This window comes from Anopheles darlingi, chromosome X (assembly GCF_943734745.1).
Source record: "Anopheles darlingi chromosome X, idAnoDarlMG_H_01, whole genome shotgun sequence".
NCBI lineage: Eukaryota > Metazoa > Arthropoda > Insecta > Diptera > Culicidae > Anopheles > Anopheles darlingi.
The window spans coordinates 5,631,153-5,646,784 of record NC_064873.1 but is presented as its reverse complement, the minus strand read 5'-3'; the positions used below and the strand labels follow the sequence as shown (position 1 = coordinate 5,646,784).

The 15,632-nt window shown below is 56.5% G+C and overlaps 1 protein-coding gene across 6 annotated transcripts in view; it reads left to right on the top strand.

The window, feature by feature from the left end:
• Positions 1 to 1,230: 1,230 nt before the first annotated feature.
• The window catches only part of LOC125954910 (dorsal-ventral patterning protein Sog), a 29,788-nt gene continuing 15,386 nt past the window's right edge, over positions 1,231 to 15,632 (top strand). Inside the window, exons 1-4 of one of the 6 annotated variants that reach the window (XM_049685586.1) lie at positions 1,231 to 1,330; positions 2,300 to 2,869; positions 6,783 to 7,244; positions 8,453 to 9,615. In XM_049685586.1, the coding sequence (XP_049541543.1) occupies positions 9,435 to 9,615 (181 nt within the window). In that variant the 5' untranslated portion in view covers positions 1,231 to 1,330; positions 2,300 to 2,869; positions 6,783 to 7,244; positions 8,453 to 9,434. Of the gene's footprint in view, positions 1,331 to 2,299; positions 2,870 to 3,889; positions 4,067 to 4,453; positions 4,938 to 6,511; positions 6,565 to 6,777; positions 7,245 to 8,452; positions 9,616 to 15,632 lie in introns of those variants that run through there. The other 5 variants (XM_049685603.1, XM_049685595.1, XM_049685612.1 and 2 more) reach the window with 5 other exon arrangements.

The following is a 15,632-nucleotide window of genomic DNA, read 5'->3' as shown; positions in this document are numbered from 1 at the left end:
CAAACGCCCTATTTGCATTGTTATTGCCCACTTTGTAGGCATGTGTGTGTGTGTGTGTGTGTCCGGACCCGGCTGGATCGATATCGACCTTTATTGCAGGATTTCCCGGCGATCCTCCCGGCGATCGGTTACCCCGGAATGCGATCACGGAATGCGATCACGGAATGCGATTCCGGCGACCGGGTTTGCGCCATACCCGGTTGGGGGATGGGGAGAAGGGGTGGGGGTGTGGGGGGATGCTCGGTCTACCCATTAGTAGACCGGCTGACTGACTGACAGTTCGGTTAACGTAAAGCGTTGATGCTGATAACCAGTGACCAGTGAGACTTCTTCTTCTTCTTCTTCTTGCACGACCTGTGGATGCGCCACTCGCGGCACCCCTCGCATCTATTTCCGCTTCCCCATTCCGCCTTCGGTCCAATCGGTGCCTCTGTTACTACACAGCGTAACGACACCAAGCCCCACCAACGGACCAACGCTGACGGTATCGGGGGGTGTCTCGCAGGGGGGATGAAAGAGTTTGGGGGTGAGAAACGGTTTTCCCTTCCCCCACCCCCCCGTCCTTAAACACACACACACACAGTGTGGGGTAGTGTGTGTCGTGCGATCATCAAAAATGAAAATAAATGTTGTCTTGCTCAGCACCACCCCCTACCCTCGTTAGGGAAGGGATGATAGAGACGTGCTTTGCCAAAAGTGTCATCTACTGTAGTATCTGACACTCATGTACACACACACGCGAGCGCGCGCCAGCATGCTAGTGGTCATCAGCATCAGGGGCGAAACAGAGAGAGAGAGAGAGAGAGAGAGAGAGAGAGAGAGAGAGAGAGAGAGAGAGAGAGAGAGAGAAAGATGATGATGAAAGAGAGTAACAGAGCGAGCAAGATGACCCCGAGCGGAACGGAAGGAAAGGAATGAGTGGAGCTGGGGGTTGGGGGTTGGAGGGTTGGGGGTGCGGGGGAGAATGAAGATACTACTGATACAGAATCGGTGGATAGAGGCAGAGTGCGTGCGGTGCGGTGTGTAGACATGACCTCGTGCCCGGTCTTTGGTCTTTTCGGTGTGTTTTCGGTCGGTCGGTTGGTCGACCGCGGAGTTCGCGATCATCCAAGATCGCACGGATCGGCGCCACCGACCGACCGACCGACCGACCGACCGACCGACCGACCGACGGACGGACCGACCGAACCGTCCACACCGTTCGCCACGCGCGGTCAGTAGCTACCGTCCGGCAGAACCGTGCGCAACGCAATTGTGTCGGGAGAGTGTGTGTGTCTGTGTGTGCTGGGTTTTTCTTTTGTCTGCGCGTTTCGTGCGTGTGAAAAATCAGGTCTGAGAATGTCATTCGCAGGAACGGATAACCGGATATCCGGGTTGATCCATTAATCCATCCATTAAGCACATTTACCCCCACCCCTCCTCCTCTTCTATTTACTGGTGTCCCGGACAATGACCCCATCCGCGAAGGGCGAATGTTCAATTGTTTGATGAATATTGATTTTGCTCCCCTGGGCCTGGACACCATCTGGGGGGCTTAGTGTGCATGTGTGTGTGTGTGTGTGTGTGTGTGCATTCGAGAGGGGGTGGGAGAAGAGGTGCGTGAAGTGAAGGGGAAGGGTTTGGGACCCAAAATCCACCCACAAAAACCCCACAGAGAGAGAGAGAGAGAGTCGATCGTCTTCGTCGATCGGCCAGAGAGAACCCCTTCCAAGTGGGTCCTACTGTGGATCACATACACACTAGACACTGTCGCACTGTCTGCCTCACCCCATCCCCCTCCCCCACCCCCCGTCTCTACCTGTCTTCTTCGCTCGCTGATGATCGCAAGGGAGAGTGCAAAGTGCGCTGAGCAACCCAGCAAGCAAGCTGTCAGCGAGTGCGAAAGTGTGCCCAGTGTTAGGTCAGGACGTGTTGCCAGGAGGCCTGGAGCCGTCCCAATACTCACTCCCCCTCCCCTCCCCTCTTCGTAGCCCCCCGGATGGCGGCGGAAGCGCACGACTAGTTACGCTCAATTGACGATCCGATCGGTCGATCGATGAGTGCTCGAACGTTGAAATTGAATGGGGAATAGAGTAGAGTCCGCCTCTGGCGTCCCCCTCCCCCTAACACTACTTCTCCCCCTCCCTTTTGTATCACCACCAACAACAACAGTTCACGCTTGCTGTGTGGCTGTGTGTTGCGGTTAGGTAGAGGAGGAAGAGCAGGGCAGCCTGCTTTGGCTGCTGCAGGAGCAGCCGGTTCTAACCTCAATCTTTTCTCCTCCTCCTCCCCTCCCCCACGCCGGCTGCCCCGGTGTTAGGTTACGGTTTTGTGTCGTCGTCGAACGGCGCATCAACTTCAACGTGACCGAAAGAGAAGAAGAAAAAGAAGAAGAAAAAGAAGAAGAAGAAGAAGAAGAAGAAGAAGAAGAAGAACATATACGGCCATAATACCCGGAGAGGAGGGGGGTGCCAGGCGACCAACAAAACACTCAAAGAGACAAAACGAAACGAAAACGAAACGAAAACGAAACGAAAACGCAAACACAATATCGCAATATCGCAAGGAGAGGAGCGACAAACCGGCCAAAACCCCTTTTGGCCAAGCGCCCCACGACGAGGCCGAGCCCACAGTGCGTAGGTGGTACGCACGTACGTACGTACGTCCGTAGTAGTGCACCGCGTCAGTAGTGGCCAGTTTTTGGCAAGTGTTTGTAAAGAACAGTCTATTATCGCGCGTCGTCGTCGTTTAGTCGACGCCAAAGTCTGCAATCCAGGGACAATCCAGGCCGACACTGCCGCACAGGGCAACAAACAAAAGGGGGCCAGACCAGGCAGGCCAGCTTCGGAGCGCAGCGCCGCGCGAATGATTTGCGACAATCTGCGTCCAGGTGCGTACCCTTTCCTTTTGGGGGCGGGCGGGCATCCTTTACAGCAAAAAAAAAACCGATACCAGCCAGTCCAGCCAGTCAAGCCAGTCAGACGGATCCTAGCGCAGAGCGTCTGATCGATCACCCGTACACGCGTGTGTGTGTGTGTTTACGAAGGCTTGGGGGTGTGTTTTCATCCCCAGCATCATCATCCCCCGCACGGATTGCTGCATCGATGCAAAGCAGCAGGCAGCAAGCAGCGGACGGAGCAGCGAGGTAGCAAACGATCACCCTCCTTCTCTTTCTTTCTCTCTCTCTCAATCGATCGATCGATCTCGCAGCGATTACGCTCATCTGCATCTCGGGCGCGCGCGCGCGCGCGCCAATCGCCAAGACCGAGATCGCGTGGCGGAGGAACCGCGAGAGAACGGAAGTGAACGTGTGTGTTTGCCGCCGCCACTGCCGCTAGTGGGGAGGCTGCGACCGGGCCAGAGGACCGGATCGAACCGGGTGGAGGGTGTGCAGGTGTGTGCATGTGTGTGTGTGTGTGTGTGTAGGTGCCACGGAGCAGTAGGATTTCGCAGGAACGAGAGCGTGCACTGCGCTGCGCAAAAAAAAAGGGTGTCTCTGAACTCGCTCGCTCGCTCGTTCGCTCGTTCGCTGTTTCTCTCTCTCTCTCACACATTCTCTCTCACTTCGACTCACTTACTCGCAGCAGGGTAGGGAGAGAGAGAGAGAGAGAGAGAGAGAGAGAGAGAGAGAGAGCGGTGCTCTCACGCAAAACCGCTCAATAGCCGGCGCAACGTTCTTGTGCTCTCGCGCGAGAGACTCTGGCGCTGCGGCTGTCACTGTGTTGCTGTTGCTGTTGCTGCTGTTGCTGCTGCTGCTGCGTGCGATCCGACTGAACGGGGGGGCCGGGGTGAGCAATAGGCTCCCCACCCGCTCTCAGCCGCTTCGCGCTCGTCCGGTGGAGGGCACTTGCGAGGCGACGGTGGCGGTTGGTGCTTCGATTTCCCATTTGTGCGAGCGCGAGAGTGTGTGAGGGTTTGCACACAGTGGCGCGCACTTTTTGTCAAGCGTGCACGGTCCGTCTCCGAGAACGGTTGTGTGTTGTGTGCAGCAGCAGCAGCAGCAGCAGTAACACTAGCAACAGTAGCAGCAGCAGCAGCAGCAGAACTTTGAGCAACGAGCAGCGCAGAGCAGAGCAGAGACCAGCGGGTGAGAGAGAGAGAGAGAACGCGAACGCGGCCGTGGCGAACGCGCGCGCGCTCGCAACAAACCAGACAGAGACATATACACACACGCACACACGCATACACATGAGGCCCGCCACAACACACTATCTCATCTCCCCAATCGCAGCGCAGCGCAGCGGACGGAACAGCGCGATTGCGGCGTCGTCATCATCATCATCATCATCATCAGCGCCGCCACTTTTTTCGCCATTTTTACTGTTGTTGTTGTTGTGTTGTTGCTGTTGTTGTTGTTGCTGTCGCTGGTGGTGCCTTTTCGCCCACCGTCGGCACCCTCCCCCCCGTTTTTCGTCCCTTTTAAGCTCCCCTTTCCCTCACACCCCCACCCCCTCAACCCCTTCCCTTAATTCACTCGATCTTAAGTGTGCGCGCACCCCCGCAGTTGGAGTGTGTGCAGCGCGCGCTGTACGCGAGCGTACGAGACAGTGTGAGAAAAGGAGCGTGAAGACAAGAGCGAGAGCGAGAGCGAGAGAGAGAGAGAGAGAGAGAGAGAGAGCGGACCGGCCGGCAGAGAGCCATCTCGCACGTTGCAAACCACTATTATGGCGCTTTGGCTGCTGCTGCTGCCGCTGCTCGGCGGTCGTCGCCGTCGTCGCCGTCGTCGTCATCGTCATCGTCGCCATCACCGATCCCGTGCGCCGTCATCAGCGCAGCAGCAGAAGTCGCCAGCGGCCGTAGTCTCGCCGTCTTTCGCTTCGAGCTCGACGCACTCCACGGAGCGCAGAGCAGCAGCGCAACGCAACGACAACGGTAGGAGCGAGCGAGCGAGCGAGAGAGCGCGAGATAGACAGATACAGTGTGTGTGCGTGCGTGCGTGTGAGACAAAAAGAGAGCGAGTGAGTGTAGAGCACCGGGGCCACCACCGTCGCGCCGTCGGTCGACGCCGCGCCATGGTGTGAAGTGTGAGCGCGAATCAAAAGGTGTTGTTTCGGTGACGCGAAGAAGCGCGAACGCGAGCGCGCGACAGCCCTCTCTCTGCCACGCCAATCCCGATGGACGCATGGACCCTTCCGACCTTTGTGTGTGTGTGCGTGTGTGTGTGTTCCGTGACAGGACTGAAAGGACGATTGCCGTTACCATGGCGGGGGTGGGGGTGGGGGTGGGGGTTCGACCGGCGAACCGCCGAGAACCGGGCACGCGGGGAGTGAGGCCTTCGCCTGCTACTACTATTAACCCGAAACACACACACACGCATACCCCGTTAGTGATACTACTTGGAGGGTTTCGCTCCATTTAAGGGGGACGCACGCACGCACCTACACCCCCCGTAACCCCCTCCCCCACCAGGCCTGGCCTTTGGTCTGATGGATAAAAAGGAAGCAAAGTAGATAAACAACATTTGGCGTCTGGTTGCCTTCATTTCATAAAGGGGTTGAGGTTTTTTTGGGGGAAGGCTTTCGTGGTGCGTGCCCCACCGCATTCTTTTGATGTGGTTTTGGTGGTGCTCACCCTCCCCTCCGCTAGCCCTCACCCCACCAGAACAGGAAGAAACCATTGCGGCAAGTAGCATCATCATCATCATCATCATCGCCATCACCGTCGTCACGGCACGACATCCGCACTAAGTGTCGTGCCTCTGCGCTAGTCGCGAGGTAGAACTACGAACGGCGGTGGCGGCTCCGGCCCCAGACGCACACACACACACACACACACGCGCGCGCGCGGCTTCGTGGCGCGATTTGGCGCTGTATCTCTAACGCCAAACCGAACCTAGGAAGGCAATGCAGGGGGGGAGGGCATGGCAAGGGGGGCAGGGATGCAGTGTGGAATGCGGGCGAGTCAGAATGTCATGTAGCGCACCGCTGGCGCGCACACACACACACACACACGCCGGGGATGGAGCAGCAGCAGCAGCAGCAGCAGCGACAGCAACAGCAAGAGAAGTAGGAGAAGTAGAAGGAGGACGATAAAAGGGCTGGCTCAAATCAATCAAATACGAGTGCACGCAACCCCCTCATACCCCATACCCCACCACCAGCACTACACACACACACGGCTGGTGGAATGCAGAGCGGGGCTCTCACAGACAGCGCGATGTCAAAGCGCAACGATAATGCGACGTGCGCCAGCAGCAGCATCACATCCGCGCAGGCTGACTGTCAAAAGTGTGAAAAATCTCATTCCAACCCCCGTGTGTCTGTGCGTTATAACCACCCCCTTCCCCCACCATCCCTTTCGACATCGACAGCGTATGTATGTGTGTGTGTGTGGCTACTACAAAGAGAGAGGGAGAGAGAATGCAGAAAAGGAATGAGGATTCACGATCAGGTCTAGCCCCGGCGGAAGTCAACGGTTCGGACCTGGTCGACGATCACTATAACTGGCCTACAACAAAAGGTGCAGGGGGGTGAAGAAGGGTGTGTTGATGCAGGTCAGGTCATCAGACCATCTCCCCTTGGTGTGGGTCTGGGCGGCTGGCTGGCGGTCTGCCTAGCATTGTGACGCAGCGCATGGCGCGAAGAGGTGACGTTCCCATCCCTTCATCCCCATCCCCCTTTGGATAGGATGGTGCGATGACGTCTGCGGTGACGTCCAGGGGAAATTCCAGGAGCGACTTCAAAAATCACAAAATTGCTTTAAATTGATTTCATTCCCGTTTCTTCCCTTTTCTTCTTTTTGTTCTTTTTTGTTTTCTTTTTATTTTTGTTTTATTTTCTCAACAACAACAACACCCAGCACAGTCAGCAGTGGTCGGCTAGCAGTGCATGACGACGATCTAATCGACCGCATCCGAGGACTCCCGAACAGTGGTGTTGTTCACCAGATTAGCAGCAGCAGCAGCAGCAGTAGTAACAGGACCGACCGGACGGCACCAGCGCTAGACACAGTCCAGCTCCAGTGTGCAGTAGCATTAGCGGCAGCGACAGAAGAAGAGGAATTTACGGTACACCCGACAATCCGCCGGCGGCAGCGAAGAAAGCGGACAACGACAACAACAACAGCGACAACAACGACAACAACAGCGACAACGACAACAACGATAACAACGACAACAACGACGACCAGGGCTCGGAAGCGCAGGAAACGCAAGGACATTCCCTGGTGGTGGTGGCGGTGGCCGGCATCGGCATCACCTGCCCGCGAACGCCGCCATAACAGTGGCCGACCAACCCCCGAGGGTGGGGGTGGCTGCTCAACACAGGGTAAGTACCGCGGTGTACGCACTGCTCAATGCACCTATATGGACCTCGACATCCTCGCGATCTCTCGAACTCGAACTATACGCTAGGGGGCGGGGGCTGAATTGGGGATGAAGGGGTGATAACAATGGCTGTCCCATACCAGGCAGGCTCCTGGGCTCATTGATCCTTTGATAGTGCGATCGATGGTGGCTATGAGGATAATCGGGGTGCCCGATCGGCCGGCAGGATCACCACAGGCTTCGTCGTCGTCGTCGTCGTCCACCGAACCGAGTGTTGACCGAACCTGCGGACCGATCCCTGGCCCGCGAGATCCTTGATCGCTATCGATTTTTTTTCGCGCAGCGCAGCTTCCCTTCGCTCGCGAGCCGATCGCGAGTCCGCAAATATTGCCTTCTGCAGCTCCTGCGCTCTCTCTCTCTCTCCCGCTCTCGTTCTCTCTCAGTTTCGCTCTCTCTCTCTCTCTCTCTCTCTCTCTCTCTCTCTCTCTCTCTCTCTCTCTCTCTCTCTCTCTCTCTCTCTCTCTCTCTCTCTCTCTCTCTCTCTCTCTCTCTCTCTCTCTCTGATCCTCTCTTTACCAGTGTATGGATTTGTGGCGTGTGAGTATGTGCCGATGGCTACGTATTGGATACGCACCGTGTTATTGGAGCGTGAGTATGCGAGAGAGCGAGACGAGCGAGAGAGATCGCGCGGGCGCGTGAGCGAATTGGCGAGAAAGAGAGAGATAGAAGCGGTGGAGAGTGCGCGAGAGTGGTACCGCTCGCAATTACCATATATACCCAGGTGACCCGCGTGAGGAGGGCTCACCACGAGGAGCACGGCACGCGCGCGAGCTCGAGAGAGAGAGCGAGAGAGGGAGCTGACGTGCGATGAGCGAGAGAAGATCCTCCGGCGGTGGCAGCGGTGGCGGGTTCAAGGCATAAAACGATATTAACGTCGAAAACGATATAAGACACGGCACAGTCCTCGCAGAACCGTTCAGACGTACGTGAGTAGTTGCCGAGTGCAGAGGTGTCTAAGAGAGTGAGCGAAAAAGAGAGAGAGAGAGAGACAGAGACGGAGGGACTTCCGTGCAGTGCAGTGTTGTATAGAGGAGCAGAACAATAGATCAAACCCCCTCCCCCAAACGAGTTCGAGTTCGATAAAGCAATTTGAGTGTTGAGTCCTGGCAAACGAAGCGTCACAAGCAACCATTTATATATCCAATGCAGCCTTCGTGCTTCAACTCCCGTGACACCGGAGACACCTGGTGAATCTGGAGGAGATCCGCCGCCGCAGTAGCAGCAGCAGCCAAGTATTGGCAGCAGCAGTTCATCAACAAACACGGTGGACACTGAGTTGTGTTGTGTTGAGTGCAGAAGTGAGTTCAGTGAGTGAGTTTGTAGTTGACCCCGCAGCCCCGCCATACCAGAGTTCCAGCCTTTGCGAGGACTCGAGCTGGTGGTGGTGTTCTCCCAAGGTCCCAGGATTCTGCAAATCAACCGGCCGGCAACCAGCCAGGCAACCGCTTCAAGCAAAAAGGCGCAGCCAAGCAAGCAGCGCCAAGCGTCAACAATCAAAACCTCTCTCGGTCTGCCTGTGCCTGTGCCTGTGGCTCCGCAGTGCGCACTCTAGTGTATAGGCAGTACTTGCAGCACTACCTCCCTATAAGTGGTTTGCCTGGTGCGTGCCAAGTGTCAAGCCAGGTTGCTGTGCGTGTGTGTGTGTCTGTGTAGTTGCACCCGTGTGTGGTCGAGCCACGGCCAAGGCGGTTCGCCGTTCGCCGCGAATCCAATGATCCTCGCAAAAAACGCAAGGCAATCGCGAGAAGGCCTATAGGCTCCTGCAGTGAAGGATTCGTGCAAATCAGAACGTGTTTGTGTGTGTGTGCGCGAGGGCGTGCGTTAGTCAGTGTTTGAGTTCGGTGAGGTGAGGTGAGGTGTCTGTGCCGTGCGACTAAGGACACGCGGCCGTGAGTAGATCCCTGTGTGTGTGTGCGTGTGGCTCCGGCGGTCTCCCCATTCGAAGGAGGAGACCCCGACGCGCGAGTGAAAGAAGTCAGTGTAGCAGACGAAGAGGAAGGAGAAGAAGTAGCAGCCAGCCATCACAGCGGTCAGTCACGCACGCCAGAAGCAGATCTATCGGAGGATCGAGTAGATAGTGTGCCCCCGGTGTGTGTGAACTACGACGTCGACGTCGACGGGCAGAGAAACAATGGCTAAATATATCGCCCCGGCAGTGTGCGTGGTGGGATGGTGGTGGCGGTTGACACTGGCGGTGACGTTGCTGTTGCTGGTGATCGGTGGTGGCGGTGGCACTGGGCCACGCACGGTGGCCGCCCGTCGCCATCCGCTACTGATCGAGGACGAAGGAACACGCCGCAACAGGCCCGCAGGTACGCAGCACCCCCTTTTTATGAACCCCCTAACAGAAAGACCCGGTACACTAGTAGTAATAGTAGTAGTAGTAGTAGCCGTTCACGTCGCAGAAGACGTGGAGATCCTTGGACCCTGGACCTGAGGACCTGATCGCCTGCAGACAACCCTTCCAAATGAGGGGGTGAGGGATGATTTTGGTGCGTGCGCATAATGACACACCCGCCCCCCAAAAACCCTTACCTCAAATTAGTTCGCGTGGGTGTGTACTAACGGGATGGCTTAAAAAGGGATCGGACTGGCGGGCTGGGTGGCTGGCAGGCTGGCTGGCGGGCTGCCGTCAGCTGCCGATCACGAGATATCTATTTTCGCCCCCTGTGCCATCGTCATCGTGTCCTGGCTGTGTAGGTCCATTGGCTGGCGGAAGATCGTGTGATCCGTGTGTGTGTGTCTCGGGGACAGACAAATAGTGGGAGGCAAGGGAGTGGCAAGGGAGAGGGGTAAGGCCCGACGCGCGCGCAACAATATTGCACCCAGACGATCGGGTGTGGATCGGCGAGCCCCCAGTAGCCCCGAGAACTCCTCACTATTACTAGCGGTAGTAGTAGTGATAGTAGTAGTAGTGGTAGTAGTAGTAGCAGTAGTAGTATGCAGTATGCTCGCGCAGGTAGCGCTCTTTCTGCTTGATTAAGCTGTTTTCCACCCTCATCCCCCTCCCTCTTCATCGCTAGAGAGGTTAGACGATTACGCTCTCCTCTAGCTCAGTGTGCTCTCAGAGTCTCTCAGACCTACAAGAAGAAGAAACAAACGAAGAAGTAAAAGAAGAAGCTGGCTCGAGAGAAATAGAAGTAGAGGAAGAACCAAAGGGCAAGTAAAGAAAAGGGAGAAAGGACAAGCGAAACGAAGAAAAAGTAGAAGAAAAGATCAATGGAACATACAGTGGAAGGAACACAAACGCGGAACACACCAGGACGATGCGGTGCGGCACCACCGGACATTGCGGCCCACGTAAATGCGTAATTAGTGCAACCTTCCTCACCTCCCGGGAAGATCGTTGACGGGACGTGACGCGTCTTGCTTGTCCCCTTTTTCCCTTTTTCCCGTCTTGCCCCGTTTGTGTTGTGTTGTTTGTAAAGCTAGCTAGCTATAGCTCTACTTGCTTCTCTTTTTCTGCTGCTTCTGCGGCACAAGATCCTCACCCTGTCCCCTGGGGTGTGTGTGTGTGTGTGTGTGTCCATATTTTGGAAGGGAGCGGAAGTGCGACGGTGCGAGGAATAAAGCCCGGCTTTAAAACCGAAAAACACACACACACACACACACACAAACGCTGTAACGCGCACTGCACTGCATTGCAAACAAAGCACGGATTTAGGAAGATCCTTACGGGGATATGAAGCCGCTATGGTAGAGAGACATGGCGTGCGGCGAAGGAGAAGAACGAGCGATCGTGGAAATAGATACCACCGATTGTAGAGAGAGGAGAGAGAGAGACAGAGAGCGAGAGAGCGCTAAATCCGGCTGTTGTTCCGGCCAAAAAACAACCACCGGAGGTGTGTCGGATGTGTGTGTGTGCGTGTGTTCGACCTCACGCGGCATCCGGGGAGCAAAAGGAGGAAAGAATCTCTGGAGGAGGTGTTCGCCGTCAGCCGTTCGTGGGCACGGGTGTCCTTCCTTCCATACCTGTGGCCCGGGGTTTCGGGTCCGGGACCGGGACCGGGGGCCTGCCCGTGAACGCATTTGTCATCGTGGCCGTTGAGCGCTGAGCGCTACCATGAAGAAAAAAAAAAAGGGTCCGGAGGAGTTGTTTGATGTAGGAGGTCATGATAAGCACCACAAGGGGTCCCCGGGGGTATACATTTATATATATATGGTATGCACATATACCTCTAGACAAACTGCGCCGTCCCACTTTTGACACGTTTTTGCCCTTCCCCTTCCTCTGCCCTGCCCCCGTGCGCGCTAGAGTCCTTCGGGGAAAAACAGGACGAGCCTCGAGCCTCGAGCCCTTCGCCCTATTGTCGGCCCTGGTTCCCGGGCTCTACCTGGCCCCCGGGTGGTGCACCAAAGCCACAGATGTGATTCAGCCACAAGGTAGACAGACAGGCAGACAGACCCTGCGCACACACACACACACACACAAACGCACAGAAGTCGTCCCCGTATTGACCGAGACGTACGTACGTGCGAGAACGAGATGGCAACAGATTCATTCTGGAATTCCCAAAAATCCGTATACCGCGTGTGTGTGTGTGTGTGTGTGCAGGAGAAATGAAGGTAGAGGAATAGCACCCCTATATTGAGAGGGTGCGTACGTTTGAGAGGTGTGTGTTTGTGTGTGTGTGTGTGTGTGTGTGGTAGGGACCTCATCAATCCCCAGGTGTGCCTGAGCGCACGCCCGTGTGTGTGTGTGTGTGTGTGTGTGTGTGTGTGCAGCAGTAGCCACCAAGGCGACAAAAACGACACCGCCAACGACTGTTAGCATCTTAGCTGTTATGGTCCCCCCCGGGACACCCAGGCCAAACCCCCGAATTAATTCATTCTCACGCATCCCACACACACACACACCTGCGTGCCAAGGATCAGGGATGCACACCGATCGATCGATCGACCTCCAGAGGAGGTCCTTCATCCGGGCATTATTATTCCGGTACGTGATTGTTCCTGGACTTTTTCTCTTCGGCTTCCTGCTTGCTGCTTCCGAGAACTCGGTGCACCGGATGCAAGCCGGATCACACCATCCGGATACGGTAGGTGATTGGTGTTTCCCTCTGCTCGAACCACCTCCACTCCCCCGTGGCTCTTTTCGGGGTTTTTTTTGCGACCAAATGGTGAAGGGTGTGAGGGGTGCGCTGGCGGGGGGAGGTGTAACTGCGCAGTGCGCACGGCCAGCGGGAGGGGGCCCGAGCCTGGGTCAGCAAGAAAACGCACCGCCACCGGGTAACTGGACACTCGACGTACTCGACGCGCGACGCGCGATCGCGATCGTGACGTCAGCGCGCACCCCAGAAAGTTGTTGCTCTTGTTGTTGTTGTTGTCACTTGTTGTTGTTGTTGTTGCATAGCCGGTGGCATCTGACACCTGGGATTCCAGGGCAGTCGATGTATGACGGTATGTATGATATTGTATATCTCACTAGCGAGGGTAGTGATTGGCGAAAGGGAGGAATGGGGGTGCAGGGTTGCAGACACGCTCATCCCCCTACCCCCAAAACCTCGCTCGACAGCTCGGCGCACACACACCGGCGCATCAACACGCCGGGTACACGTTTCGCACGGGGTCGGGAGGTCAATGACCCCCTTGTCGTTGTCGTCGAGTGTGCGCCGCCGCCACCCTCAGGAATGTGCCGCCCTCAGTCGACCAGCCAGCCAGCCAGCCAGCCACTCGTTTCTCACGCGAGGAATAAAAGCTGGCGCTGGCGCGGACCTCCAGAACGAAGGGACGATGACGATGCGCGAGCGCGCGCGCACCCTTTTTGGAGTATGCTGGTGTGTGTGTGTGTGTGTGTGTACGCACCGGGAGCGCTGTGCGATTGTTGCTAATACCGTGCGTCCCTAGCCGCTGCAGCCACGGCTGTCTTCTGTGTGCTCTAGCGTGTGTGCTAGTAGCAGGCAGGGGTATGTAGGGTAGTCCGACACCCCCGCATCCCCCGCACCCCCCCCCCCCCCAGGGGGTTTGCAGACGACAAAACCATTTTTCACCTGCCCACCCCCCGGGCTCGTCCTTACACCAAGTGGTCAGGGTGGGTGGGTGGCGGTTGCGGTTGCGATGCAGCAACAGACCCCAAGCGACAGAGAGCAAGAGAGAGACAGAGTGAGAGAGATAAGGGGTGAAGGGGGTAGGTGGAAGGAGCCAGCGCACGTATTGCGCCGAGACGCCGCGTAAGTGACGCGACTATTTATAGGCGAAGTCGCCGCGCGAGACGCGCGCGCTCTCGCCTTCGCCGTCGCCGTCCCCCTGGTACTACCCGCTGCTCCCGTTTGTTTTCCTCCCCCTTCCCCTTTTTTTTCGCTCTCTTCTATTTTTTTACATTTTTTGTTTGCTTTTTTTGCACAAGACATCGTCCTCGTCGTAGAAGATGACGCTCGGGGAGCCTTTTACGCCCCTTCACGACGTCCGCAACGCATCAGCATCCTCCCATGTGTGTGTGTGTCCAGGTGCTTAGGGACTTTTTCACACAATTGCACTATTACGCGGCAGTTGCGTTTACTGCTTTTAATTGTTGTTGCCGTTGATGTTAATGTTGATGAGGCGCCACCATATCATGCGAGAGGAGCCTGCTAGGGATCAGCTGTTCCGCATCAGCCTTCCGGCGGCCGGCCAGGCGCTCGTTCCATTCATACTTCGCTTCGCGCTCACGCTGCGTGTATGTGTGTGTGTGTGGAGGAGCTATTTTTGCGTCGCGGAATAGTTCACAGAAGGGGAGGAAGGGGGAAGGGGGGATGCAGTGCAAGTGGTGCAGGTGCGCCTTCTCTCTCTCTTTCGCTCTCTCTCTCTCTTGCTGTTGCAGCATCCATCGCCAAGAAGGCGGCCTCCAGGACTACTTACTCCAGGTTGTGTTTTGTGCTGTCCTGTGCTCCCTCTCCTTACGGTGTGGCATCAACGTGTATGTGCGTGTGTGCGTCCGGTGCTTAATCGATCTTTCTTGTCGCTTATCGGTGTGCCCGGAGACGTGTCCTGTTCTTCTGCTGCCCCCCTTCGCCGTGACTGAGTGAGTGAGTGAGGGCGCAAGAACATGAAACCGTCATTATACGCATCCAAACACACACACACACACGCATACAGACGCATGCACGCAATGCGGTTTGCGTTTTGCGCACTCTTCAGTATGCAGCTCAGGCGGCAGCAGCAGCAGCAGCAGCTTGTGGCTCATCATCATCTTCATCAGGGCGCGGGGAGGGAGGGGTGTACTTACAGGAAAGTGGTTCTACTGCATACCACACGATCGTTCGTTCGTTCGTTCGGTCGGCCGGTCGGTCGGTCTCGCGCACGCCGCGCAGTCCGCGCATCTTTCGGCTTTTCACACGCATTGTTGCACGTTCTGCGTAGCGTAGAGAAGGGGAGGGGGGGGGGGGGTTGGGGTGTGGAGGGGGGATTCTCTTTTTTCTCGCGCCGTGCCGTGCCCGGCGGCGGTGCTGGTCTCGGTTCTCGGCTTGGGTTGTTGTTGTTGTTGTGGGTATTGGTCGCACGGAATGATGCGGAATAATCGGTTCTGTGTCGCCCTTTTAGCACCAGTGAGAAAGGGAGAGAGAGAGAGAGAGAGAGAGAGAGAGAGAGAGAGAGAGAGAGAGAGAGACCGTTTCGAGTGAGCAGCAGCCTCTGGATCATGGAGCTGGCCGGTTTCCAATATTTCACCAGCGCTCGATTTGATCAACTCCCTCCCGGGATGGGGGTGCGCGGATTGTTAGGGGAAGGGGGTGCATTTTCTCCAGAGGCCTCAGCTAGTACTTCAGAGGAACCGAAGACATATGCATATCCTGGCCCCATTTCGGTACCGTTCTCTCTCTCTTCCTCTCACACACACACACTTACATACACAGAGAGAGAGAAATAAGCTCCCTGGCTCTCGATCACGATCGATCCGGTCGTCGCCGCGAGAACTCCGAGAACGCCTCCAGAAGAACTTCCACCTTCCTTTACCTTCCTCCTTTATTGCTCCTCCTCCTTCCTCCCTGTCTACTAATTGTCCCCCTACCCCTTACCTGCGTAGCGAGCCAGACAGTGTGTCTCTGGGAGTTCCTAGCTGGCCGACGGCCCAGACGCCAGACGCCCCACACACACACACGCACGGCAATTCCCGGTGCTTCCTCCTTTTTTGAGAGGGGGATGGGAAGGGGGGATGGACGGGCGGTCCTCGCCGGGCGGTGGTCTCGGGCGGTTGATTGCCCGAAACGTAAACAGAGCGATGGCGCGATGATGTTTACCGAACTGTCAACGACCTCCCTCCCTCCTTCCTCGCTCTCTTTTTTTCTTTTTTTTCTCTCTCTCTCTCTCTCTCTCTCTCTCTCTCTCTCTCTCTCCTTCCGATTGGCCGGAGGAC